Below are 26,849 nucleotides of genomic sequence, written 5' to 3' on the forward strand. Positions count from 1 at the left end.
ATTTTTCAAACCCAAACAACAGGCAGGCCTCAACCTGACCTCACAGACTGTGTTAATTTTTTTTTTCAAGTTAATGTATGCGAAATAGCGCTGTATAGGATTTGAGTATCTCACAGCCAAAAAATAAGTACACCGGCCTCCGATGCCAAAACTTGGAGCAGAGATATATGACGGCTCTTACAGAAATACCACACTGGCAAATCTGTGGCCTTTCAAAATTTTTTTTAGGCTGAATAGCACTGTATAGAATTTGAGTATCACACAGCCAAAAAATAAGTACACCGGCCTCCAATGGCAAAATTTGGAGCAGAGATATATGACGGCTGTTACAGAAATACCACACTGGCAAATCTGCTGCCTTTCAAATTTTTTGGGGGGCTAAATAGCGCTGTATAGAATTTGAGTATCACACAACCACAAAGTAAGTACACCAGCCTCCAATGGCAAAACTTGGAGCAGAGATACTTGCCGACTGTTACAGAAATACCACACTGACAAATCTGTGGCCTTTCAGAATTTTTTTAGGCTGAATAGCGCTTTATAGAATTTGAGTATCATACTGCCACAAAGTGAGTACACCGGCCTCCAATGCCCAAACTTAGAGCACAGAGATATATGAGGCCTTTTTCAGTGAATTTAAGACACAAAAAAAAGTGGGCAGAAGGGTAGCACACACAACTATGCTATGTATGACTGACAAACTATAATTTTTCAACAGGCCTCAGTCTGACAGAACAGACTGTATATTTTTTTGGGGGGGATTTTTTTGAAAAAAAAAACGGTTTATAGACAGTAAAAAAGCTGCAGCAGCAGCAGGCAGTTATGGAGCTTTGGGAAGGATGCAGTGGGACCAGTGGACGCACATACAGTGCCTGCAGGCCTTGCACTGATGTGGATATGCTGTGCCCTGCCTGCCTAGCGCTGCAATATCGGGACTCACGAATTAGCCCTAAGAAGGACTTTTGGTTTCTCAGGAGTTGTGGATGTAAGAGTTGCGGACCTACACAAACTTTAAAAACCACGATTCTGACCCTATCTCTGCAGCAGCCGAGTTGAAGCTTCTATTGGGAACATTTTACATAACGTTTGGGATCACATTTATACTGCGCTTTAGGCTTAGCAATTACTTTGGGGTTTACATCTAAGTCACCGAGTGACGTGACTCACTCTGGCCACTGTTCAGTAGTTTCCTTTGTTTCAGAAGTGCACAAAACTGTGGCGGACTGTGCTTTTATACAGCGCCAAATAATATGTAATGACCATGAGTAATTCCATAATGGTTTTGAGTTTTTTATTTACCATGTTAAATGTATGGTAAAACTGACCTGGTAATATGATTCTCCTTGTCAGTATGAGTAAGCAGATACGAGACATGCATATTTTTTTATTTTATTTAAGTGGTGAAAAAAATTCATCAGAAATTTGTCTTTTGTCGCCATTTTCCAAGACCAGTAAAATATTCATTTTCCGGGATCTGGGGCTGTGTGAGGGCTTATGTTTTGTGCCCTGAGCTGACGTTTCTACTGATACCATTTTTGGGTAGATATGATGTTTTAATTGCCTTTTATAGCATTTTATTGTAATGTTGCGGAGACCAAAAAAACGTATTTCTGCCATTTTGATTTTATTTCTTGTTATGCCGTTTACCAATCAGATTAATTTATTTTATATTTCGATAGATTGGACATTTCTGAACGCAGCCATACCAAATATGTGTATTTTTAAATTGTTTTATTTTTAATGGGGCAAAAGGGGGTGTGATTTTAACTTATGTTTTTGTTTTTACTTATTTTTAAAACTTCTTTTTTTTAACTTCTTACTGTATTTAATAGTCCTCTTAGGAGACTTGAAGGTGCCGATCGCCTGTAGTATACATAGAAGTGCTTCAGCCCTGCTATGTATAGCAAAAATCACAATCTCCTGTGAAGGAGGTCAGTGATGACAAGCAGCGAGGTCTTCAGCAGACCCCTGGCTATTATAACAATGCATCGACGCCTCGTGATCATGTGACGGGGGTGCCGATAGGCGGGATCAATGACGCGCTTACAGTTTGCACATGTTAAATGCCACTATCAGTAATTGACAGAGGCATTTAACTGGTTAACAGCCGTGGGTGAATTAAATAATCTATCAAGTGCGGGGAAAGATATGAGCTCAGCGTGTCAGCCAGCATCCAAGGCAGGGACATGGTCGATGACGTAAATATACTTCATCGGTCCTGAAAGGGTTAAGTAAAGAATTCATCTCAAGTATAAAACAGTGCAGGTAAAGTTTGCTATCAAATCACACTTTAATTTTAAAGTATATCATGAAAATTGAAATGCAGCACGTTGCTTTTATTTTGCACTTGTTTTCATACCTATGTCTAAGACTCAGTCAGACAATATATACTCTATGACTTCAGTGCTGGTTTGCTTGCCAAAGGATGTGTCTGGCTAGAGACATAGTCTACATGACACAGGCATAACTAAAAATAGCGAGCAATGTCCATGAAGGTTTCAGCACCGTTTTAAATGAATGGAAAGCAAACTATTAGCAATGAATACAAATAATAAACAGTTTTAGTCTGATGTGAAATGACATTTTAGAACAGGCGATAATAGATGAAAAGTTTTCTAAAATAAAAATGTTGGCAGGAAGTTCAGCTGGATGGGAAAATATGTGAAAAGAGAACAGTCACTTAGTGGTCAGGTCCAGTATGCCAACTAGAAAAACTTACACAAGGCAGTCAAAACAGAAAATCTGAAAGCACTAACTTCAAATAAGTAAAATACATGTAGATACAGTATACCTGATAAATGATGCTGCCTAATGATCAAAGAATTGATATTCATATAGAAAACTGCATGCAATCGCACTATAAATTACCATGGTGTTGTGATTTTGGATGAAGAGCTTGTAAAGTTCTAGCACATGTTTATATGGCTAAGAATACATGCAGTGCGATACTGCACTAATATGTTATAAAGTCTCGTCCAAAAAAAGAAGCTCACCATGCCAAAATTGTTCGGGATACAACTGAAAGTTGATGAATTGGTGCCGATTTGTGATTAGCAAATGTTCTAGGATAAGGTGTTAACCAAGTGTCTTTAGCGTGCTCAAAAAATATGTTCCAGTGGCCGTGACTTCATGTCTCGTGGCTGTTCAACCGGAGCAACACATGTAGGGATTGCCTAACAAACAGGCAATCCCTGCATGTGTAGCCACTGTTAAACAGCCACGAGACATGAAGCCACGGCGACTAGAACATAGTATTAGAGCACGTAGAAGATACTTTATTAGCACACAGGCATACTCGGATAACCTCTTATCCAAGCATGGTCACTCATCAATTAGAGGATCCACTCTTTGCTTAAGGATTTACATCGCAACCCCAGGTTTTCAAATTAAAGCACCTTTTCAAATGAAGAAAATCCATTTCTACAACAATCCCTATTCCACTTTTCACCTCAGGCATCATCTACGTAGCGAAAAAAGCAAATCTAGAAAAATCCACAGTAATAGAAATAAAACAACAAATCCCACCATCATCTACGTAGCCATCTTTCCCAACCTGGTGGTTTGATTGCATGAAACAATTGTTTATTGGAAGCTAAACAAGAGTATTGATGATAAAAATATGTGCACCCCAGACACATGGCAATCAGCTAAACACATATAATTGTATTGATACATATTAGAGACTACATTCAGAGTTATCATTATATCACTTGTCAGGTTAAAGGGGATATGTGTGGACATCCAAATGGACATGTAGATCACAGAAAGCTGAATAAAATGATACCTTGATATCTGAGATCCGATGTCTTGTTTCAGTGAAATCCACGTTTTTCTTATATGTAAATGATCTGTTAAGATCTATGAGACGGACACGGATCTCTCTGAGAATCCTTCTCATTAACTTATTTTAATGGAAAGGGGGCTTTACCAGTGTGAGACATGTAATGACTGAGAATCTGCTCTCCTGATCTACATGTCTCACACTGGTAATGCCCCCCTTCATTTAAAATAAGCTCTGGAGGCAGATTCTCAAAGAGATCTGTGTTCAACCCATAAATCTTACGTAATCATTGCCTTTACCTTATAATGTCAAAGGAAGAGTAGTACTTTCCTGTATATGCATCTCGTGTATATCCTTAATAAGATGGACATATTGGTTTACACATACCATTACTGGATTTCTCGTCAATCGATGCTCTTACTCCACCACCATTCATGATGCACATGGAAACATGATTCCATCTCACTTCATCAGGATTCCGAAGATTATTATATATCTTAGAAAACAAAAAGACAATCCCTATCATAGTTAATGACCAGTCAATTGGTAGTGTCATTAGTAGTGTTGAGCATTCCGATACCGCAAGTGTCGGGTATCGGCCGATATTTACGGTATCGGAATTCCGATACCGAATTCCGATACTTCCCGCGTATCGGATACCGGAATCGGAAGTTCCCAGAATTCAAACAGAACGCAGCAGCCAATGAGGAATGATTGGAAGTGTGGGCACATCCTGTTTAGCATGGTGGGCATGTAAGTACTGGCAAGGCTGTGATTGGCTGCTGAAATGATGTCACTCTGCACTATAAAAAACGCTGCCGCCATTTTGCGCTCACTCTGCTGTGATTTCAGTTAGGGACTGGACGCTGTGTTCTAACTGAGGACCAGTTGAGCTAGCTAATTGCTTTATTTTCCTTTCCAAAGGCTAATTTAGCAAAACGCTGTGTGTTCTTCACTGTTCACCTTGCTCTTGCCTTGCAGCGCTGTTTAAACAGCGTTCTGCAAGGTCTCTGTGTGTGTGTGTGCAGCTCACTCTGTAGTCTGTGTGCAGCCATATACCCGGTTGTATTCAGCTCAGGGGGGGTTCACACTGCCTCACACAGTTGTCCTTTTTTGCTCATAGTGCAGCCTGCTGCACATTTTTTCTCAAATTTCCTATTAGTGTTTTTCCACCTGTCTCCAGCTAAATTGTGGAAAAACACTACATAGGATAACCTAGAGGGGGGTTTTAGGGCCTTGCAGCGCCGTTTACGGCTGTCTGCACGGTCTCCGTGTGAGCCCAGCTCGCCCTGTAGTCTGTGTGCAGCCATAGCCGGTTGGATTCAGCTCAGGGTTCGTTACTGGCTCATACCTTGAGAAAAATTTTCCTTTTTTTCAAATAGTGCAGCCTGTTTAAAAATTTTTAAAAAATTTCCCTATTAGTGCTTTTCCACCCGTCTCCAGCTAAATAGTGGAAAAACACTACATAGGATAACCTAGAGGGGGTTTATTGGGCCTTGCAGCGCCGTTTACGGCTGTCTGCACGGTCTCTGTGTGAGCGCAGCTCGCCCTGTAGTCTGTGTGCAGCTATAGCCGGTTGGATTCAGCTCAGGGTGCGTTACTGCCTCATACCTTGAAAAACAATTTCCTTTTTTTCAAATAGTGCAGCCTGTTTAAAATTAAAAAAAAAAAATTCCTATTAGTGTCTTTCCACCCGTCTCCAGCTAAATAGTGGAAAAACACTACATAGGATAACCTAGAGGAGGGTTTTTTGGCCTTGCAGCGCCGTTTACGGCTGTCTGCACGGTCTCCGTGTGATTTAAACTAGCTCTGTAGCCCGATCTGCACAAAAAAAAAAGTAAAGTTCACCAAACACAACTTAACACTTGTGTAGGCCACATTTGAAAAATAATAAAGTTTAGTCCACACTTTACAACATTAGTGTTTCTTACACCTGTTAGGAGGAGCATTTCAGGAATAAGCACGCTAAGGCCTTAGTACTTTTCTGCTTATCTTTATCTGTCAACCAAGATGAAGAGGGCAGGGAGTAAGGCACGTGGGCGTGGGCGCGGAGCAGGGAGAGGAGCAGGGAGTGGACGTGGTGATTCTGTGCCTGCTGCGGGCGCCGGTGACTCGTCGTCACTCAGTTTCAGCAGGGAACAGTCCTTCATGCGCAGCTTTGTCGGAGAGCGCCGTGCACCGCTGCTGCGTGAAGACCAAATTGAAGCCGTTGTCGGGTGGATGGCAGCTAACGCCTCGGCATCGACTTCAGTTAGTGCCACATCCTCTCAGGCACAGAGCACTGGAGAGCAGCCATCTGTCTCTTCACCACCTGCCAAATTGGCCAGGCAGTCAGAGAGCCCAGGACAGGAGCCGTCTCTACTTCTGTTCTCTGAATCTCTTGGCTTGGAAACAGGGGGCCAGCCAAGCAGCATTGGAGAAATGGAAGAAGAGGCAGTGTGCAGTGATGCCCAACAGCTTTTTCTCTCTGACTCTGAAGAGGCAGGTGGGCCAGTGCCTCCGGTGACCACAGCGCAGTACGCATCTGATGATGAAACTCAGGTGCCGCTTTCTGATGCGTACTGTGCTGCCGAGACTACCCAGGAGGAGCAGTTGGTGGCAGAGGGTAGTGGAGATGATGAGGTCCTTGACCCATCGTGGCGTGAGGAACAGGAAGGTGGTGGGAGCAGCTCTGAGGAAGAGCTTCCCCTTACGGGCCAAAGAGGGAGAGGGAGGGGGAAGACTGCGGAGCCTGTAGCCTCCACTTTGGCACCCGTTAGGAGCCTGTCTCTTTCCAAAGCCAAAAAGGGCGCTCCCAAGACTTGCAGTGCCTGGTCCTTTTTTGACACAGTTGCAGATGACATTTGTTTTGTCAAATGCAAGCTGTGTCATCAGAAAGTAAAAAGATGTAAAAGTGTCAGCAACCTCAATACCACAAATATGTGGAAACATGTGCGGGCCAGGCACGCGGTGGAGTTACAGAAACACAGTGAAGACGTAGGCCAACCAACAGCGGCAGCTACCACCTCTTCATCTCGTGTTGCCTCTTCCTCCACTGTTGTCCAGAGACCTAGTGTAATTCCACCCACAGCACCACTTTCCCAGTCATCCTCACACTCCCAGTCTACTCTACAGCCATCGGTAGTACAGGCATGGGAGAAAAGGCGGGCATTCTCGGCCAACCACCCCCGAGCACAGGCTCTGAATGCAGGCATTGCCAAACTGTTGTCCCTGGAAATGCTCTCGTTCAGGCTGGTGGAGACTGACAGCTTCCGTGACTTGATGGCATTGGCAGTCCCACAGTACAAGGTGCCCAGCCGCTTTTACTTCAGCAGGCAGGCTGTCCCTGCCCTGCACAGGCATGTTGAGGCAAACATAAAACATGCGCTACTGAACGCCGTCAGTAGCAAGGTCCACCTCACCACCGATGCGTGGACCAGTCAGCATGGACAGGGGCGATATGTTTCCCTCACTGCCCATTGGGTTAATGTTGTTGAGCCAGGTACAGATCGTGCGAGTGGCGCAGGACGTGTCCTGCCCACTCCAAGGATTGCAGGAATCCAGTCTGTACGCATCGACTCCTCCTCTTACACCAGTTCCTCAGATTCCTCTCTGCAGGATCCGTCACAGTCCACCTCCACATGGACCCGTGAATGTTTACCTATGACCGACATGAGCACAGCCGTGGCCAAACGTCAGCAGGCCATCTTGAAACTAGTTTCATTGGGGCATCGAAGCCACACAGCGCAGGAGCTCTGGAATGCCATCAAGCAGGAGAGCGATGTGTGGTTACTGCCAGCGAATCTCCAGCCAGGCATGGTAGTGTGTGACAATGGCCGAAATCTGGTGGCAGCTTTGGCCCTTGGCAACCTCACTCACATCCCATGTCTGGCACATGTGCTCAATTTGGTTGTGCAGAGTTTTCTGAGGGACTATCCGGATCTTGATGCCCTGCTGCACAAGGTCCGCCTAGAGTGTGCTCACTTGCGGCGTTCCAGCTTGGCCAGATCCCGCATTGCTGCTCTGCAGCGCCGATTCCGCCTTCCGGAACACCGCATCATATGTGACCTACCTACCCGGTGGAATTCCACGTTACATATGTTGGAGCGGTTGTGTGAGCAGCAGCAAGCAGTTATGGAGTACCAGCTGCATCAGGCGCAAAGAAGTCGCAGTCAGCGCCGATCAGACTTCACAACCACAGAGTGGGCCACTATGAAGGACGTCTGCCAGGTTTTGCGTCCTTTTGATTATTCCACGCGGATGGCAAGTGCAGATGATGCACTAGTCAGCATGACTGTCCCCCTTATCTGCCTGCTTCAGCAAACTTTGCAAGGGTTAAGGGATGATGTTGTGGAAGAGGTGGAGGATGAGGAGTCACCTTTTCCATCAGCTTCTGGAGAGTCAGCGCCACGTGGTTCCTCACAAAGGGGTACGCAGGGGCCAATTTGTGAGGAGGATGAGGAGGAGTCAATGGAGGAGGAAGAGCTCCGTCCAGAGGAGGGAGCGACACAATTGTCCAGTGGTCAGTGTGTACAGCGAGGGTGGGGTGATGACGAGCGGGCAGAGATCATGTCTCAAGCAGGGGACAGCGTTTCTGGGCCAGTTGGCACTCTGCAGCACATGGTGGATTTCATGCTGCAGTGCCTGAGAAACGACCGCCGCATCGACCACATTCTCAACATGCCTGATTATTGGGTGTTCACCCTCCTCGATCCTCGCTACCGGGACAACGTCCAAAACCTCATCCCAGCGTTGACCCGGGAGCGTAAATTGCGGGAGTACCACGACACACTGGTGAATTCCATCATCTTCTCCTGTCCAACTGAGAGGAGTGCTGCTAGTGCTTTACAAAGCAGCTCAGTGCGTCGAGGCAGTGGGGGAGGCTCTGCCCAAAGAGGGAGCAGAAGCAGTGCCTCTGCCCAAGGCAAGCCCAGTATGGCACAACTCTGGCACACTTTTGTGTGCCCGCCCCAAATGTCTACACCATCACCGGCGGCTCCAGTCAGCAGGAGGCAACGGTTCCGTCAGATGGTGACAGACTACATGGCTTGCCCTCTTACTGTACTCCCTGACGGCTCTTCCCCGTTCAAGTTTTGGGTCTCTAAGCTGGATACATGGCCAGAGCTAAGCCAGTATGCATTGGAGGTGCTGGCTTGCCCTGCGGCTAGTGTCTTATCGGAACGTGTCTTTAGTGCCGCAGGTGGTGTACTAACAGACCGTCGCATGCGACTATCCTCCGATAACGTTGACCGGCTTACTTTCCTGAAAATGAACCAGGCCTGGATCTCGCAGGAATTTGCCACTCCTCTGCCTGATTAAGTAATTGGGTGTCATCCAGGTCTCCTGCTGTGTTCATCTTTCTACCACCTGAACTGCTATTCCTGGGCTCCAACACCGCCAGTTGCGGCTCAGAAGTGCAGGCTACACAGTAAAAACATACGACCCAGTGTTATTGGGTTTCAGTAACATCAGCTGATCCCCAGCTGTGTAGCCGGCAATGTGTCCTGCGACCGCCACGCTGGCACAACAACCTAAATGTAAGGGAACCTGTCCCCCCCTCCCCCCGTCGTTTGTTACTGAAAGAGCCATCTTGTGTAGCAGTAATGCTGCACAAGGAAAAGGTGGCTCTTTTTTTTTTAGCTCCTTGCACACGCAGAACTTAACACTTATAAAATGTGTTCACTGATACCGTTATACTGTCCCGGAGCTGGGACTTTCCTTCGTAATGTGACGCAGCACAGCCGTCATTCCTACCCCCTTGGTGCCATGCGCTGCCTCCTCAGCGTTGTTTTAAGCTGTCACAGAGCCTGCGCTGTTCTGTTATCCCTTGGGCATGCCCTATTTGCGCTGCCTGTCTTCTGACATAATTTGGTGTCGGGCTGGCTGCGCCTGTGCGACCGCGCTGCCCGAGATCCCGCCTCGCAGTGTCTTCTGATTGAGTCACACTGCGGGCCTGGGATCCATGGGCATGCGCAGTGCATATCTTCCCCTCGGGGTCTCGCTCATTTCCCTCCGCCTTCTTTAGACTGTGCGCCGTCAGCTGATCCCTAATAGCATGCCACGGCCGTGACACCGCACAGTCTGAAGAAGAGGGAAGGAGGGGAGTGAGAGTCGAGGATATGCACTGTGCATGTCCATGGTTCCAAGGCCCGCAGTGGGATTACGTTGGACGAGACTGCGAGGTGGGATCTGGAGCAGCGTGGACGCACAGGCAGTGACAGCCTGACACCAAATTATGTCAGAAGACAGGCAGCGCTAATTGGGCATGGCCAAGGGCTAACAGAACAGCGCAGGCTCCGTGACAGCTTAAAACAACTCTGAGGAGGCAGCGCACGGCACCAAGGGGATAGGAATGACAGCTGTGCTGTGTCCCTTTACGAAGGAAATTCGCACCTCCGGGACGGTTTAACGGTATAAGGGGACACATTTTTAGTGTTTACTTCGGTGTTTGCAAGGAGCATAATTAAAAGAACCACCTTTTCCTTTTGCATCGTTAGTGCTGCACAAGATGGCTCTTTCAGCTACAAACGTCTTGGGGGGGGGGTTAAAGGTTCCCTTTCAACTTGCTCCAATCAGGCTTCGGCCTACACTCTGTTCCTCTGCTCCTCCTGCTGTCCCTGGGCTCTAACACCGCCAGTTGGTGCCTGGAAGTGCTGTGTGCACAGTCAACAGTCGCTCCTCTGTTATTGGGGTTCAGTAACGTCAGCTGATCCCCAGCTGTGTGTGCGGCAATACCTCCAATCTGCTCCTCCTGCTGTCCCTGGGCTCTAACACCGCCAGTTGGTGCCTGGAAGTGCTGTGTGCACAGTCAACAGTCGCTCCTCTGTTATTGGGGTTCAGTAACGTCAGCTGATCCCCAGCTGTGTGTGCGGCAATACCTCCAATCTGCTCCTCCTGCTGTCCCTGGGCTCTAACACCGCCAGTTGGTGCCTGGAAGTGCTTTGTGCACAGTCAACAGTCGCTCCTCTGTTATTGGGGTTCAGTAACGTCAGCTGATCCCCAGCTGTGTATCCGGCAACGTGTCATGCGACCGCCACGCTGGCACAACTAAAATGTAAGGGGACCTGTCCCCCCCCCCCCTAGGCGTTTGTTACTGAAAGAGCCACCATGTGCAGCACTAATACTGCACAAGGGAAAGGTCGCTCTTGAAATTATGCTCCTTGCAAACGCTGAACTACACACTCATGTAATGTGTCCCCTCACACCGTCCAACCGTCCCGGAGGTGGGACTTTCCTTTGTAATGTGACGCAGCACAGCCGTCATTGCTACCCCCTTGGCACCGTGCGCTGCCTCCTTAGCGTTGTTTGATTCCGTCATGGACCCTGCGCTGTTATGTTATCCCTTGGCCATGCACAGTTTGCGCTGCCCGTCCTCTGACATCATTTGTTGTCGTCCTGGCTGCGCCTGTGCGTCCACGCTGCCCGAAATCACACCTCGCAGTGTCGTCTAATGTGATCCCACAGTGGGCCTGGTATCCATGGCCATGCGCAGTGCATATACTAGCCTCTCACTCCCCTTCTTCACGCTTCTTCAGACTAGGCGGCGTCAGCTGATCCCTAATAGCATGCCACAGCCGTGACGCCGCACAGTCTGAAGAAGCAGGAAGGAGGTGAGTGAGAGGCGATGATATGCACTGCGCATGCCCATGGATCCCTGGCCCGCAGTGGGACTACATTAGATGACACTGCAAGGTTGGATCTCGGGCAGCTTGGATGCACAGGCACTGCCAGCCTGACACCTACATGATGTCAGAAGACGGGCACCGCTAACTGTGCATGTCCAAGGGATAACATTACAGCGCGGGCTCCGTGACAGAACCAAACAACGTTGAGGAGGTGGCGCCCGGCACCAAGGGGGTTGGAATGACGGCTGTGCTGTGTCACATTACAAAGGAAAGTCCCACTTCCGGGATGGTTTGACGGTGTGAGGGGACACATTATATGAGTGTGTACTTCAGCGTTTGCAAGGAGCATAATTTTCGGAGCCACCATTTTCCATGTGCAGTGTTACTGCTGTACAAGATGGCTCTTTCAGCAACAAATGCCTGGGGGGGGGGCGGGTTAAAGGTTCCCTTTCAACTTGCTCCACTGCAGGCTTCGGCCTACACTCTGCTCCTCTTTGATTCCCTGGGTTTCAACACTGTCAGTTGCCACCTGGAAGTGTTGTCTACACAGAAAAAACACTAGGTGATGTGTCAGTGGGGTTCAGCACCGCCAGCTGTTCCCCTGCTGTGTAGTCGGCAACGTGTCCAGCACAAGCCACGCTGGCACAACAGAACAAAAGCTGCCACCAGTGCAGGCTTCGGCCTACACTCTGCTCCTCTCCTCCTCCTGCTGGCCATGGGCTCAAACACCTCCAGTTTCTGCCCGGAAGTGCTAGCTGCACAGAGAAAAACACCAGCCAATGTGTTAGTGGGGTTCAGCAACGCCAGCTGTTCCCCTGCTGTGTAGCCGGCAACATGACCTGCAAACGCCACGCAGGCACATGATCTGAAATTAAAGGGAACCTGGCCCCACCCCCCCAGGTGTTTCTTTGTATAACAGCCACCTAGTACAGCAGTACTGCTGCATTTGTACAAGGTGGCTGACTTTTTCTCCTTGCCCACGTGGAACTCAACACGTACAAAATGTGTCTCATTGAGACCATTCCACTGTCCCTGAGGTGTGACTTTCCTTTCTAATGATACGCAGCACCCCCCTTGGTAGCGTTTCCCGTCTTTTGTCATCATGGTTAGCTGGCTGCGCCTGTGCATCCGCCCTGCTAGAAACAACGCCCCTCGTTGTCATATTTATTTTGTCAGCGAGGGTGTGGTTTATGGGCACGAGCAGTGCATATGTTCGCCTGTCTTAACTCATCTCCTTCCGCCTTCTTCAGACTGTGCGGCCTCCTGGCTGTGGTAGGCGATAAGGGATCAGCTGAGGCCGCCCAGTCTGAAGCAGGTGTAAGGACATGTGTGAGCGGCAAACCTATTTACTGCACAAGGCCACGAATCCCAGCCACGCAGTGCGATTTTTTGAAAACACACTGTGGGTCTGGGATTCATGTCCATCGCTAACCGCAACGGCCGACATGAAATGAGGTCAGAAGACAGGAAGCGCTCACAGCGCATGGCCAAGGGATCACAATAACGCAGACTCCTGTACAGCAAATAACAACGCTCAGGAATCTGCGCCCAGTACCTAGGTGCAAATTTTGACACCTGTGCTGCGTCTCCTTAAAAAGACAAGTCACGCCTCCACAACTGTTTGACAGTATAATGGGCTAAATAGTGTACGTGTTTTATTCAGCGTGTGCAAGGAGCAAACTAAATAGAGCAACCTTTTACTTGTGCAGCATTAATGCTGCACAAGGTGTGGCTCTTGTACCTTGCAACACCTGCGGGGGGGTTAAAGGTAACCTTTGAAATTGGTTCAACTAGGCTTCAGCCTACACTCTGCTCCTCTCCTCCTCCTGCTGACCCTGGGCTCTAACACCGCCAGTTTTTGCCCGGACATGCGATCTGCACAGAGAAAAACACCAGTCAATGTGTCAGTGGGGTTCAGCAACGCCAACTGTTCCCCTACTGTGTAGCTTGCATCGTGTCCAGCACAAGCCACGCTGGCACAACCGACCAAAAGCTGCCACCAGTGCAGGCTTCGGCCTACACATTGCTCCTCTCCTCCTCCTGCTGACCCTGGGATCTAACACCACCAGTTTTTGCCCGGACATGCGAGCTGCACAGAGAAAAACACCAGTCAATGTGTCAGTGGGGTTCAGCAACGCCAGCTGTTCCCCTGCTGTGTAGCTTGCATCGTGTCCAGCACAAGCCACGCTGGCACAACCGACCAAAAGCTGCCACCAGTGCAGGCTTCGGCCTACACATTGGTCCTCTCCTCCTCCTGCTGACCCTGGGCTCTAACACCGCCAGTTTTTGCCCGGACATGCGAGCTGCACAGAGAAAAACACCAGTCAATGTGTCAGTGGGGTTCAGCAACGCCAGCTGTTCCCCTGCTGTGTAGCTTGCATCGTGTCCAGCACAAGCCACGCTGGCACAACCGACCAAAAGCTGCCACCAGTGCAGGCTTCGGCCTACACATTGCTCCTCTCCTCCTCCTGCTGACCCTGGGCTCTAACACCGCCAGTTTTTGCCCGGACATGCGAGCTGCACAGAGCAAAACACCAGTCAATGTGTCAGTGGGGTTCAGCAACGCCAGCTGTTCCCCTGCTGTGTAGCTTGTAACGTGACCTGCAAACGCCACGCAGGCACATGAACTGAAATTGAAGGGAGCCTGCCCCCCACCCCCAGGTGTTTCTATGTATAACAGCCACCTTGTACAGCAGTACTGCTGCATTTGTACAAGGTGGCTGACTTTTTCTCCTTGCCCACGTGGAACTCAACACGTACAAAATGTGTCTCATTACAGACCATTCCACTGTCCCTGAGGTGTGACTTTCCTTTCTAATGATACGCAGCACCACCCTTGTTAGCGCTGCCCGTCTTTTGACATCATTGGTTAGCTGGCTGCGCCTGTGCGTCTGCCCTGCTCGAAACAACGCCCCTCGGTGTCTTATTTTTTTGGACAGCGAGGGTGTGATTGATGGGCATGTGCAGTGCATATGTTTGCCTGTGTTCACTCATCTCCTTCCTCCTTCTTCAGACTGGGTGTCCTCATGGCCGCGGCAGGCGATAAGGGATCAGATGAGGCCGCCCAGTCTGAAGCAGGTGTAAGGACATGTGTGAGTGTCAAACATATTTACTGCACAAGGCCACGAATCCCAGCCACGCAGTGTGATTTTTTGAAAACACACTGTGGGTCTGGGATTCATGTCCATCGCTAACCGCAACGGCCGACATGAAATGAGGTCAGAAGACAGGAAGCGCTCACAGCGCATGACCAAGGGATCACAATAGCGCAGACTCCTGTACAGCAAATAACAACGCTCAGGAATCTGCGCCCAGCAGCTAGGTGTAAATTTTGACACCTGTGCTGCATCTCCTTAAAAAGACAAGTCACGCCTCCACTACTGTTTGACAGTATAGTGGGCTAAATAGTGTACGTGTTTTATTCAGCGTGTGCAAGGAGCAAATTAAATAGAGCAACCTTTTACTTGTGCAGCATTAATGCTGCACAAGGTGTGGCTCTTGTACCTTGCAACACCTGAGGGGGGGTTAAAGGTAACCTTTGAAATTGGTTCAGCTTGGCTTCGGCCTACACTCTGCTCCTCTCCTGCTGACCCTGGGCTCAAACACCGCTAGTTTTTGCCCGGAACTGCTAGCTGCACAGAGAAAAACACCAGTCAATGTGTTAGTGGGGTTCAGCACCACCAGCTGTTCCCCTGCTGTGTAGTCGGCATCGTGTCCAGCACAAGCCACGCTGGCACAACTGACCAAAAGCTGCCACCAGTGCAGGCTTCGGCCTACACTCTGCTTCTCTCCTCCTCCTGCTGACCCTGGGCTCAAACACCTCCAGTTTCTGCCCGGAAGTGCTAGCTGCACAGAGAAAAACACCAGCCAATGTGTTAGTGGGGTTCAGCACCGCCAGCTGTTCCCCTGCTGTGTAGCCGGCAACGTGACCTGCAAACGCCACGCAGGCACATGAACTGAAATTAAAGGGAACCTGGCCCCACCCCCCCAGGTGTTTCTATGTATAACAGCCACCTTGTACAGCAGTACTGCTGCATTTGTACAAGGTGGCTGACTTTTTCTCCTTGCCCACGTGGAACTCAACACGTACAAAATGTGTCTCATTGAGACCATTCCACTGTCCCTGAGGTGTGACTTTCCTTTCTAATGATACGCAGCACCCCCCTTGGTAGCGCTTCCCGTCTTCTGACATCATTGGTTGGCTTGTTGCGCCTGTGCGTCCGCCCTCCTGAAACAATGCTCCTCGTTGTCTTACTTATTTTGACTGCGAGGGTGTGATTGATGGGCACGAGCAGTGCATATCTTCGCCTGTCTTAACTCATCTCCTTCCGCCTTCTTCAGACTGTGCAGCCTCATGGCCGCGGCATGCGAGAAGGGATCAGCAGAGGCCGCCCAGTCTGAAGCAGGTGTAAGGACGTGTGTGAGCGGCCAAAATATTTACTGCTCAAGGCCATGAATCCCAGCACCGCAGTGTGACTTTATGAAAAGGCACTGTGGGTCTGGGATTTATGGCCATCGTTAACCGCACCGGCCAACATGAAATGAGGTCATAAGACGGGCAGCTCTAACAGGGCATTGCCAAGGGATAACACAAGAGTGCAGACTCCAGTACAGCAAATAACAACGCTCAGGAAGCTGCGCCAAGCACCAAGGCGTTATTTGGGACACCTGTGCTGCGTCTCCTTAAAAAGCCAAGTCACGCATCCACTACAGTTTGACTGTAGAATGGGCTAAATTGTGTACGTCTTTCATTCAGCGTGTGCGAGTAGACAAATTAATAGAGCAACCTTTCACTTGTGCAGCATTAATACTGCACAAGGTGTGTCTCTTGTACTTTGTGACACCTGAGGGGGGGTTAAAGGTTTCCTTTGAAATTGGTTCAACTAGGCTTCGGCCTACACTCTGCTCCTCTCCTCCTCCTCCACCACGGGCTCTAACATCGCTAGTTTTTGCCCGCAAGTGCTAGCTGCACAGAGAAAAACACCCGCCATTGTGTTAGTGGGGTTCAGCAACGCCAGCTGTTCCCCCACTGTGTAGCCGGCAAAGTGTCCTGCAAACGCAACGCTGACACAAAGCTGCCTCCAGTGCAGGCTTCGGCCTACACTCTGCTCCCCCTGCAACCCTTTGCTCCAGCACCGCTAGTTGGGGCTCTAGGAAGACAATCTTTAATAGGCAACGCATCTGGGTTCCAGCACCGCCAGCTGGTTCTCGGCAGTGTTTTTGTCACTGGTACTCCCTCGTGCCAAACCTGGTTCCAGCACCGTCAGCTGTTTCCGGGTAGTGTCAAGCTCACTGAGACGCCTATGCTTGCCCCGTCGTGGTGCGGTCGGGTTAGCCAACTCCAGGCTTCCTATGTGAGCTGCGTGAACTGGTAGTCAAGGCTGGTTCTGTAGTGCCAGTAGGCCCAGCTCCCCCTGTAGGACTGTTGGGGTTCGGTAACTGCGGCTGCCTCGCGGCCTAGCTGTTCTCTCCTCTCCTGTGGGCCTTCGGGTCCACCACCTGGTTCCAGCACCGTCAGCTGGTTCCAGGCCGAGCCTTTGGCTTAGGTGCCTCCTCCTGGGTATCCGAGTTCCGCCAACGTCAGGCGGTCCTTGGTAGTGCTTTTAAGCGCGGGCACCTACAGCTTAGTAACCGGGTTCCAGCACCGCCAGCTGGTCCTCGGTTGTGCCATTGGCTCTTGCACACTGGGGCAACGCATCTGGGTTCCAGCACCACCAGCTGGTTCTCGGCAGTGTTCTTGACACAGGTACTCCCTCGTGCCAAGCCTGGTTTCAGCACCGTCAGCTGTTTCCGGGTTGTGTCAAGCTCACTGAGACGCCTATGCTTGCCCCGTCGTGGTGCGGTCGGGTTAGCCAACTCCAGGGTGCCTCCAGTTTAGGAGCTTCCTATGTGAGCTGCGTGAACTGGTAGTCAAGGCTGGTTCTGTAGTGCCAGTAGGCCCAGCTCCCCCTGTAGGACTGTTGGGGTTCGGTAACTGCGGCTGCCTCGCGGCCTAGCTGTTCTCTCCTCTCCTGTGGGCCTTCGGGTCCACCACCTGGTTCCAGCACCGTCAGCTGGTTCCAGGCCGAGCCTTTGGCTTAGGTGCCTCCTCCTGGGTATCCGAGTTCCGCCAACGTCAGGCGGTCCTTGGTAGTGCTTTTAAGCGCGGGCACCTACAGCTTAGTAACCGGGTTCCAGCACCGCCAGCTGGTCCTCGGTCGTGCCATTGGCTCTTGCACACTGGGGCAACGCATCTGGGTTCCAGCACCGCCAGCTGGTTCTCGGCAGTGTTCTTGACACAGGTACTCCCTCGTGCCAAGCCTGGTTTCAGCACCGTCAGCTGTTTCCGGGTTGTGTCAAGCTCACTGAGACGCCTATGCTTGCCCCGTCGTGGTGCGGTCGGGTTAGCCAACTCCAGGGTGCCTCCAGTTTAGGAGCTTCCTATGTGGGCTGCGTGAACTGGTAGTCAAGGCTGGTTCTGTAGTGCCAGTAGGCCCAGCTCCCCCTGTAGGACTGTTGGGGTTCGGTAACTGCGGCTGCCTCGCGGCCTAGCTGTTCTCTCCTCTCCTGTGGGCCTTGGGGTCCACCACCTGGTTCCAGCACCGTCAGCTGGTTCCAGGCCGAGCCTTTGGCTTAGGTGCCTCCTCCTGGGTATCCGAGTTCCGCCAACGTCAGGCGGTCCTTGGTAGTGCTTTTAAGCGCGGGCACCTACAGCTTAGTAACCGGGTTCCAGCACCGCCAGCTGGTCCTCGGTCGTGCCATTGGCTCTTGCACACTGGGGCAACGCATCTGGGTTCCAGCACCGCCAGCTGGTTCTCGGCAGTGTTCTTGACACAGGTACTCCCTCGTGCCAAGCCTGGTTTCAGCACCGTCAGCTGTTTCCGGGTTGTGTCAAGCTCACTGAGACGCCTATGCTTGCCCCGTCGTGGTGCGGTCGGGTTAGCCAACTCCAGGGTGCCTCCAGTTTAGGAGCTTCCTATGTGGGCTGCGTGAACTGGTAGTCAAGGCTGGTTCTGTAGTGCCAGTAGGCCCAGCTCCCCCTGTAGGACTGTTGGGGTTCGGTAACTGCGGCTGCCTCGCGGCCTAGCTGTTCTCTCCTCTCCTGTGGGCCTTCGGGTCCACCACCTGGTTCCAGCACCGTCAGCTGGTTCCAGGCCGAGCCTTTGGCTTAGGTGCCTCCTCCTGGGTATCCGAGTTCCGCCAACGTCAGGCGGTCCTTGGTAGTGCTTTTAAGCGCGGGCACCTACAGCTTAGTAACCGGGTTCCAGCACCGCCAGCTGGTCCTCGGTCGTGCCATTGGCTCTTGCACACTGGGGCAACGCATCTGGGTTCCAGCACCGCCAGCTGGTTCTCGGCAGTGTTCTTGACACAGGTACTCCCTCGTGCCAAGCCTGGTTTCAGCACCGTCAGCTGTTTCCGGGTTGTGTCAAGCTCACTGAGACGCCTATGCTTGCCCCGTCGTGGTGCGGTCGGGTTAGCCAACTCCAGGAGCTTCCTATGTGGGCTGCGTGAACTGGTAGTCAAGGCTGGTTCTGTAGTGCCAGTAGGCCCAGCTCCCCCTGTAGGACTGTTGGGGTTCGGTAACTGCGGCTGCCTCGCGGCCTAGCTGTTCTCTCCTCTCCTGTGGACCTTCAGGTCCACCACCTGGTTCCAGCACCATCAGCTGGTTCTCGGCAGTGTCTTTTGCTCTTGTACCTTCTGCTCCCCATCCTGGTTCCAGTACCGTCAGCTGGTTCCGGGCAGAGCCTTTGGCTTAGGTGCCTCCTTCTGGGTATCCAAGTTCCACCAACGTCAGGTGGTCCTTGGTAGTGCTTTCGGGCACAGGTGCCTCCTGCTTAGTAACCGGGTTCCAGTAACGTCAGCTGGTCCTCGGTAGTTCCATTGGCTCTTGGACCTTCGGCTACCCATCCGGGTTCCAGTACCGTCAGCTGGTTCTCGGCAGTGTCTTTTGCTCTTGTACCTTCTGCTCCCCATCCTGGTTCCAGTACCGTCAGCTGGTTCCGGGCAGAGCCTTTGGCTTAGGTGCCTCCTTCTGGGTATCTGAGTTCCGCCAACGTCAGGCGGTCCTTGGTAGTGCTTTTTAGCACGGGTACCTCCTGCTTAGTAACCGGGTTCCAGTAACGTCAGCTGGTCCTCGGTAGTTCCATAGGCTCTTGAACCTTCGGGTAGCCATCCGAGTTCCAGTTCCATCAGCTGGTTCTTGGCATTTTCTCAGCCTTCTTGTACCTTCTGCTACATTTCCAAGTTGAAGACCCTAAAGTCGACGACCCGAAGACCACCCCGATGACGACGACGACGACGACCCGGAAGACCACCCCGATGACGACGACGACGGCGGAGACGACGACGGCTGAGACGACGACGGCGGAGATGACGACACTGGAAACGACGACCCTGGAGACGACGACATGGAAGACCGAGAAGCAGAAGAACAAGAGGCTGCAGAACAAAGAGCAGAAGAACATTAAGCATAAGACTTAATATCAGAGCAAAAGATATTATCTAAATTATATGCAGAAGAAGACTAAGCAGTGTATGGGGGTGAGTCCGTTCCTCCTCGTGGTGCCCCTGGATAAAGCCTGATGCTGCAGGCCAAACTGAACGCGGACAAATGTAACTTTTGTGACTGGCAGAACGGAAGGTGTAATCTTCCAACTTTTATAGATAACAACTACGGGAATGCCTGTCACAAATGAGAATATGATGAAGAAGTAGAATAGGAAGAATAATAACAGTGGAATAAAAAGAATATGTAGAATAGGAAGAATAATAATAGTTGAATAAAATGAATATGAAGAATGTAATCAAAAAAAAAAAAAAAAAGGTAAAGGATGAAGAAGAAGATGAATAAGGTGAAGAAGAAGTTGATGTCAAATATGCTGATGATGATGAAGATGAAAGTGTGGGAAAAGAAAAAAAAAAAGAAAAAAAAGAAGGGGAAGGGCGTGGAATAGTGAAACATCAATATCTGACAAAATAAAAAAAATATTTACATAGTCAATATCTTTGTCACTCCGAACGTCTTAAAAAAACCCAAAAAACATGCTATTCTATTTGATTGGGATAAACCTCTATGACTTTAATGTCTGCGCCACCTCCCCAAATACATCCGGCATTATTCTTAGTTGTTTTCCTTCATGTAGAATGAACCTACAAGGCAAGAAAGGGTTTATTTTAATTCCGATATTTTGGTCCCATTGACTTGCATTGGGATCGGGTATCGGTATCGGCGATATCCGATATTTTTTGAATATCGGCCGATCCTATCCGATACCGATACTTTCCGATATCGGAAGGTATCGCTCAACACTAGTCATTAGGTATTAAATAGAGATGAACGAATCTTTTGAAATTCGTATTTGCTGATTGCTAAGTTTGTCCAAAATAATTTATTTGCGACATGCAAAATATTCGCTTCAGCATGTAAGAAACAGTTCCTGGCAAGTTTTTTCTATGTGAACTGTTAATCGATTCTGAAAATGTTTGAGTTCATGTGAAACTGAGAATTTAAGGAAATTCAACTGTAATTCGATCCTCTGCATGGCAATCCACTCATCTCTTGAATTTAATAGAATATATTTCTCTTTTAAGGTATATTCAGACAGTAAAGTCATGTCTCAGTTTTCTGTATAAAGAACAATTTGACCACACTGTGTGAATGCTCCCGAAATTAGCTCAACTATCCTGAACTCTAATAGTGCTAAGCTCAGGTCTAAAAATATACTTGCTGAATACTCCACATATTCAAAATGGAGGGGAAATATTGGCACATGCTGCTTAAAAACAATAACTCTCTCTGCTGGTTAAGATGGATCACCTAAAAAGCTCCAAGGCAACCTTGTGAATATAATCCTGGGCCTACCAGTGAAAAAAATACCATGTCTTGCCTACAACATAGGTATGTAAATGTAGTAGTATATTTTTCCATTTATAACTTGCTATAAGCCAAATTTACATAAAAGCAGAAACCCTGCTAAAAGAATAATTGAAGTGTGATCTATAGCTATAGAATGTGTATATACATTATATATACAATACTGTGCAAAAGCATCTAGGATATGTAGTAGCTAGAGTCAAGATCAAACCCCAGGTCACTAAAGTGGATGCAATCCAAAACTGTCCGAGACCGCTATCAAAGAAGCAAATTAAGAGAGTGTTTCTAGGAATTGTAGGGTACTATGATTACCTGCTGGTTTCTAGCCTACCAAGATTTCAGCTTCTATGTAGACCATAGAGCTGGGAAGCTACGTAGTAATGCCGATACCCTCACGAGAATCCCATGTCTAGTGGTAGAAGGTGTTAAGCAGAGGGGGATGTATGTAAGGTGGCTGCCAGACACATAGTTGATGGGAGGTATGCATCACTGCAGTGGTTATTTTTTATGTAAACTTGGGGTTATGCTCTAGTGCACATAATACTAAGAGGCGTGTTATGTGCATCTGGGCCAGGTTTTAAGGCCAGTCTAATAGATGGGCAAGTCTGGCTGCCTACATACACAACCCTGGGTGTTTTAGAGAGTGATGTCAAGTTTGTTTGCTTGACACATTGGGAAAGGACAACTTGAAAATTCTTTGCTATCTTCTCATAGCCTTCTCCTGCTTTTTGGGCCTCCGCCATTTTCATTTTCAGAGTGCCAGGTTAGAAGGTTTTGATAAAGCTGTGAAATTTGCATCACCTGACCTTTCCTAACAATGATAGTGAACAAAACTTAACCCTAACAGTCTGAAATCTTGGTCAAAGTTATTTGACCACACAATTCTCTAAGGGTGCCCAAACATTTGCATCAGCCCATGTTATTTGTAAAATGAAAAAAATTAATATATGTATTTTTTGCGTAAAAGACAAAGTTAATGTGTCATCTTTAAAGGGAAGGTGCCATCAAAAAATTCCAGCAATTGAAAAAATGTAAAGAATTAATGTTCACATTTTCTTAAAAAACATTATCATTTGTTTATAATTTAGTAAACCATGAAAAATAATTTGAAAAGGTTTGGCATTTCCACTTTTAAACACTAGGGGGAGCAGCTGCTGAAATTTGACAAAAACCTAGTGTACAACTAGCTCACATTACAGCACTGCAGTAAATATGGGCTGAGTCTGCTGACGTGTGTGATGTCTCCTCTCCTCCCCTTCTGGGTGTTTGCTAAGGGATTATGCAGCGCCCCAGAGATCTGGTCGTTGCAGTATGGCGCTCTGCCGCTAAGGGGAGCAGCGGTACGTCTGATGGCACTAAGGAGTTCTCCTGACCAGGTATCACTAGAACACATTACACTTCACACTCCGGCCACTAGGGGGAGAAAAGGGCTTTATTTATTGGGCCACTCCTCACACTGGTAAAACTAGGGGCTGGGGAGGAAGTTAGTTAGAAGCTGACTGGGTTGGAACCAGGCAACATCCCGTGTTAGGGGGTGTTGCAGGGGGAAGGCACAGGGGGGACCCTGTCAGGCGTGGGAACCTGGCAGGTGCCTAGCGAACAGAACAGAACGTAACAGAACCACGCCTGCACACCCTGCGGCGGTATCCAGGAGAGAGACACGAAGGGAAGGATATTGTGGAACAGTGTAAACGAGATCAGCACAAAGGAGAGCCAGTAAGAGTCGTGCCGAGAGAGAAAGGCAACATCTTACTGAGGCGCGTAGTCGGTGGCCGGATCACCGTAGGAGTAACTGACTTCAGGCCTTACTTCAAATTATGCTGGACAGTTAATCATAGGTTGGCTGTCTACCTTCTACACCTACGAAGACATAGGGGGCAACATTGGGAGAGGGGCGTCTCTAGGGTCTCGGAAGACCTCCAAGCCTTCCCGTCAAACGGGTGGCATCCTAGCCATAACATATCTAGGGGACGTTAGAAACTAGGAACATCTGGAACCAAAGAACGAGAGAGAGAAAGCAAGCTGTAGAGAACGAACGAACGAGAGCAGCGGTTGTGAGGACTATTCCGAATGCTCAGCAGGGTAGGACTACAACGCACAGGCGCTATTGGTAGGCAACGATTTCCATCTGCGAAGGAAACTCTGGATGTGCCCATCGGACCGGCCGGTCTCTGATAGCCCGGTTGAACGTGCTCTGGACTGAGGATATTGAAGCCTTCAGTAAAGAGGTAAAGAGACTGCAACCTTGTGTCCTCGTTATTGCCTGCACCTCACACCATCACCATCTACCTTACTGGGAAGCCCTGGGGACATACTTCACCTGTGGGAAGGTATACCATCCAGCTGCCATTCCATCACCCCAGCGGACCCCACAGCAGCGTCGGTCACCCTGACCGAACACCACAGGTGGCGTCACGAACCCCTGACAGACTGTATTATCACCTTTATTGGACGCCCCTTAGCAGGGTCACGACCGGGTCCAGCCACCGTGACAACCGCATAACCGAGCAGAAAGGACCAGTACCGAGTGACTTGTGGCCCTGTGTCTGGGGGCGCTCCAACTAGAGAGGATGATATTCAGGAACCCAGTGAGCAACCATTTTGTTGGTGATTGCAGTTATACTGACAAGTAGACAGTCACCGAGGATGGCAGGCAGCAAGGATTCTGGGAGATATATGGTGGAGGAAGCAGGGTGACAGCAGCGCAGAGTATTTCAGGAGAGTGTGTGGTACGCGGAGCAGCCAGGGATTGTACATAGAGCACAGTCTTTCATACACATGGATGGACTGTCTGCTTGTCTGCTCCACAGAAATCCAGGAAACATTTCTGTGGATTGATGGCCTGTTCTGATCCAGACTTTGCATACAGACCCCATTCCCCTCCTCAGATCTGGTCTTCTCCATCCTGTCCTGGCAATATGTGAAAGCGAGGCGACAGGCGCGGTCCGGTGTGACGCTGGGGGGAAATGTAGCCATATAGTAATGATAAAAATGAGACCCCTCTCTTCAGCTGCCTCACCAGCCCTCCCATGACTGCACCTAACTGGAGGTCATGCTGCCCCCTCTATTACCCCAGACCTGTGTGCAGCTGCTCAGCCAGAACAACCCTAGAATGGGTCCCCTTTTTGAAGATAATACTACCATAGTGTTCTCACATAATACCGCCATAGTGTTCTCACTAATACTGCCATAGTGTTCTCGCATAATGCCACCATATAGATCACACATAATACCGCCAGTGTTCTCACATAATACCGCCACATAGAACACACATAATGCCGCCTCATACATCTCACATAATACCGCCATATAGATCACACATAATACCACTACATAAGTCTCAGATAATACCGCCACATAATACCACCATATAGATCACACATAATACCACCACATAATACCGCCATATAGATCACACATAATACCACCACATACGTCTCAGATAATACCGCCACATACGTCTCACATAATACCGCCATATAGAACACACACAATACCACCATATAATTTTCACATAATACCGCCACATATCACACATAATCCCACAATCTAGTTCTCATATACCGTCGTATAGCTTTTACATCATTCCACAATACTGATCAAAATAATACTGCCATATAGATCACATATAATACAGCCATAGATCACACATAATGCCATAATACAGCTTGACCGCAGCTGCTCCTGTTATTGCACGCACTGAGCTGTGTGTGCAATGGGGAAAGACATGCAGGGGGGAGAGGACTGCATAGGTGAGGATTAGATACACAGCTCAGCAGACAGTATAACACAGGATAGGATTAGATACACGACTCAGTAGTCAGTATCACACAGGATAGAATTAGATACACAGCTCAGCAGACAGTATCACACAGGATAGGATTAGATACACGGCTCAGCAGACAGTATCACACAGGATAGGATTAGATACACGGCTCAGCAGACAGTATCACATAGGATAGGATTAGATACACAGCTCAGCAGGCAGTATCACACAGGAGAGGATTAGATACACAGCTCAGCAGACAGTATCACACAGGAGAGGATTAGATACAGGGCTCAGCAGACAGTATCACACAGGATAGAATTAGATACACAGCTCAGCAGTCAGTATGGCACAAGAGAGAATTAGATACACAGGGTGGCAATCAGTATCACACAGGATAGGTTTAGATGCATGGCTCTGCAGTCAGTATCACACAGGAGAGAATTAGATACACAGGGCGGCAGTCAGTATCACACAGTATAGGATTAGATACATGGCTCAGCAGTCAGTATCACTCAGGAGAGGATTAGATACACTGCTCAGCAGGCAGTATCACACAGGAGAGGATTAGATACACAGCTCAGCAGACAGTATCACACAGGATAGGATTAGATACACGGCTCAGCAGGCAGTATCACACAGGAGATAATTAGATACACAGCTCAGCAGACAGTATCACACAGGATGAGATTAGATACATTGCTCAGAAGACAGTATCACACAGGATAGGATTAGATACACAGCTCAGCAGTCAGTATCACACAGGATAGGATTAGATACAGGGCTCAGCAGACAGTATCACACAGGATAGGATTAGATACACGGCTCAGCAGTCAGTATGGCACAGGAGAGAATTAGATACACAGGGCGGCAGTCAGTATCACACAGGATAGGATTAGATGCATGGCTCAGCAGTCAGTATCACACAGGAGAGAATTAGATACATGGCCGGCAGACAGTATCACACAGCAGAGGATTACATACTCGGATCAGCAGTCAGTATCACACAGTATAGTAATAGATACACCACGGTCTGATGTCCTTGATCAGTGGCTGCAGTGAGAGGCAGGGAGCAAACAGCACAAAGAGACTCTCCCCCTCTCCCTGTTACCTCTGCAGCTCATGATACGAGGACATCAGACCGCAGCACTTCTGCCTCTCTAGGGATTCTAGAGATTACAGGCAGCAGAGGACAGGGAACGGCCGCTGACAGTGTGAGGGGGAGACAGATGGAGCTGCCCCTCCAACAGCACAGCTCTCAGTCACAGTGGAGCTCACAGGTACATTCCACTGTAGGCTGAAGAAAGATGGCGCCGATCTCCTGCCTCTGCTGTGATGTGGAGTCAGCCCAGGGGGCGTGGCCAGATCACAGCAGGGAGCAGCTCAATGATAGGTATGGGGTCGGACGCCGACTGCTGACTTCTATGCCCAGGGCTGCCATATTTGCAGAGTGTAAGTGTCGTGCAGCTACACTTACACTCCTGCAAAGCAAAATGGCGGCGCCCAGTGGCTGCAAAAATAATTAATAATAAAAAAGATATTAAAGTTCAAAAAATTAATTTTGTATTAAAAATAATTGTTTATATAAACCATCATTTTTAATACAAAAACAAAATTGCGGCACCTTCCCTTTAACTTCAGGCCTCTTAGAGATTATTTCATTTTTAAGTTGTTTAACTATTCATAATAACAGTAACCTTTTACATGCCACTTATATTTATACGTAGATACAGTATATTGTATACTAAAATTTAAAGAGGTTATACAAGACTATATTACTTTTTTCACTATGTCATTTTTTGTCTCTGGCAGTAGGAAAATTAGCCTAAGAACTAACAGGAAGCT

The 26,849-nt window shown here is 48.9% G+C and overlaps 1 protein-coding gene across 1 annotated transcript in view; it reads right to left on the bottom strand.

Annotated features, from left to right (window-relative positions):
- Positions 1-26,849, bottom strand: part of NT5E (5'-nucleotidase ecto) — a 127,414-nt gene that overhangs the window by 32,260 nt on the left and 68,305 nt on the right. Inside the window, exon 6 of the mRNA XM_069726419.1 lies at positions 4,169-4,277. Coding sequence (XP_069582520.1) covers positions 4,169-4,277 — 109 coding nt within the window. The remainder of the gene's footprint in view (positions 1-4,168; positions 4,278-26,849) is intronic.

The sequence above is a fragment of the Ranitomeya imitator genome, chromosome 5 (genome assembly GCF_032444005.1).
Source record: "Ranitomeya imitator isolate aRanImi1 chromosome 5, aRanImi1.pri, whole genome shotgun sequence".
Lineage (NCBI taxonomy): Eukaryota > Metazoa > Chordata > Amphibia > Anura > Dendrobatidae > Ranitomeya > Ranitomeya imitator.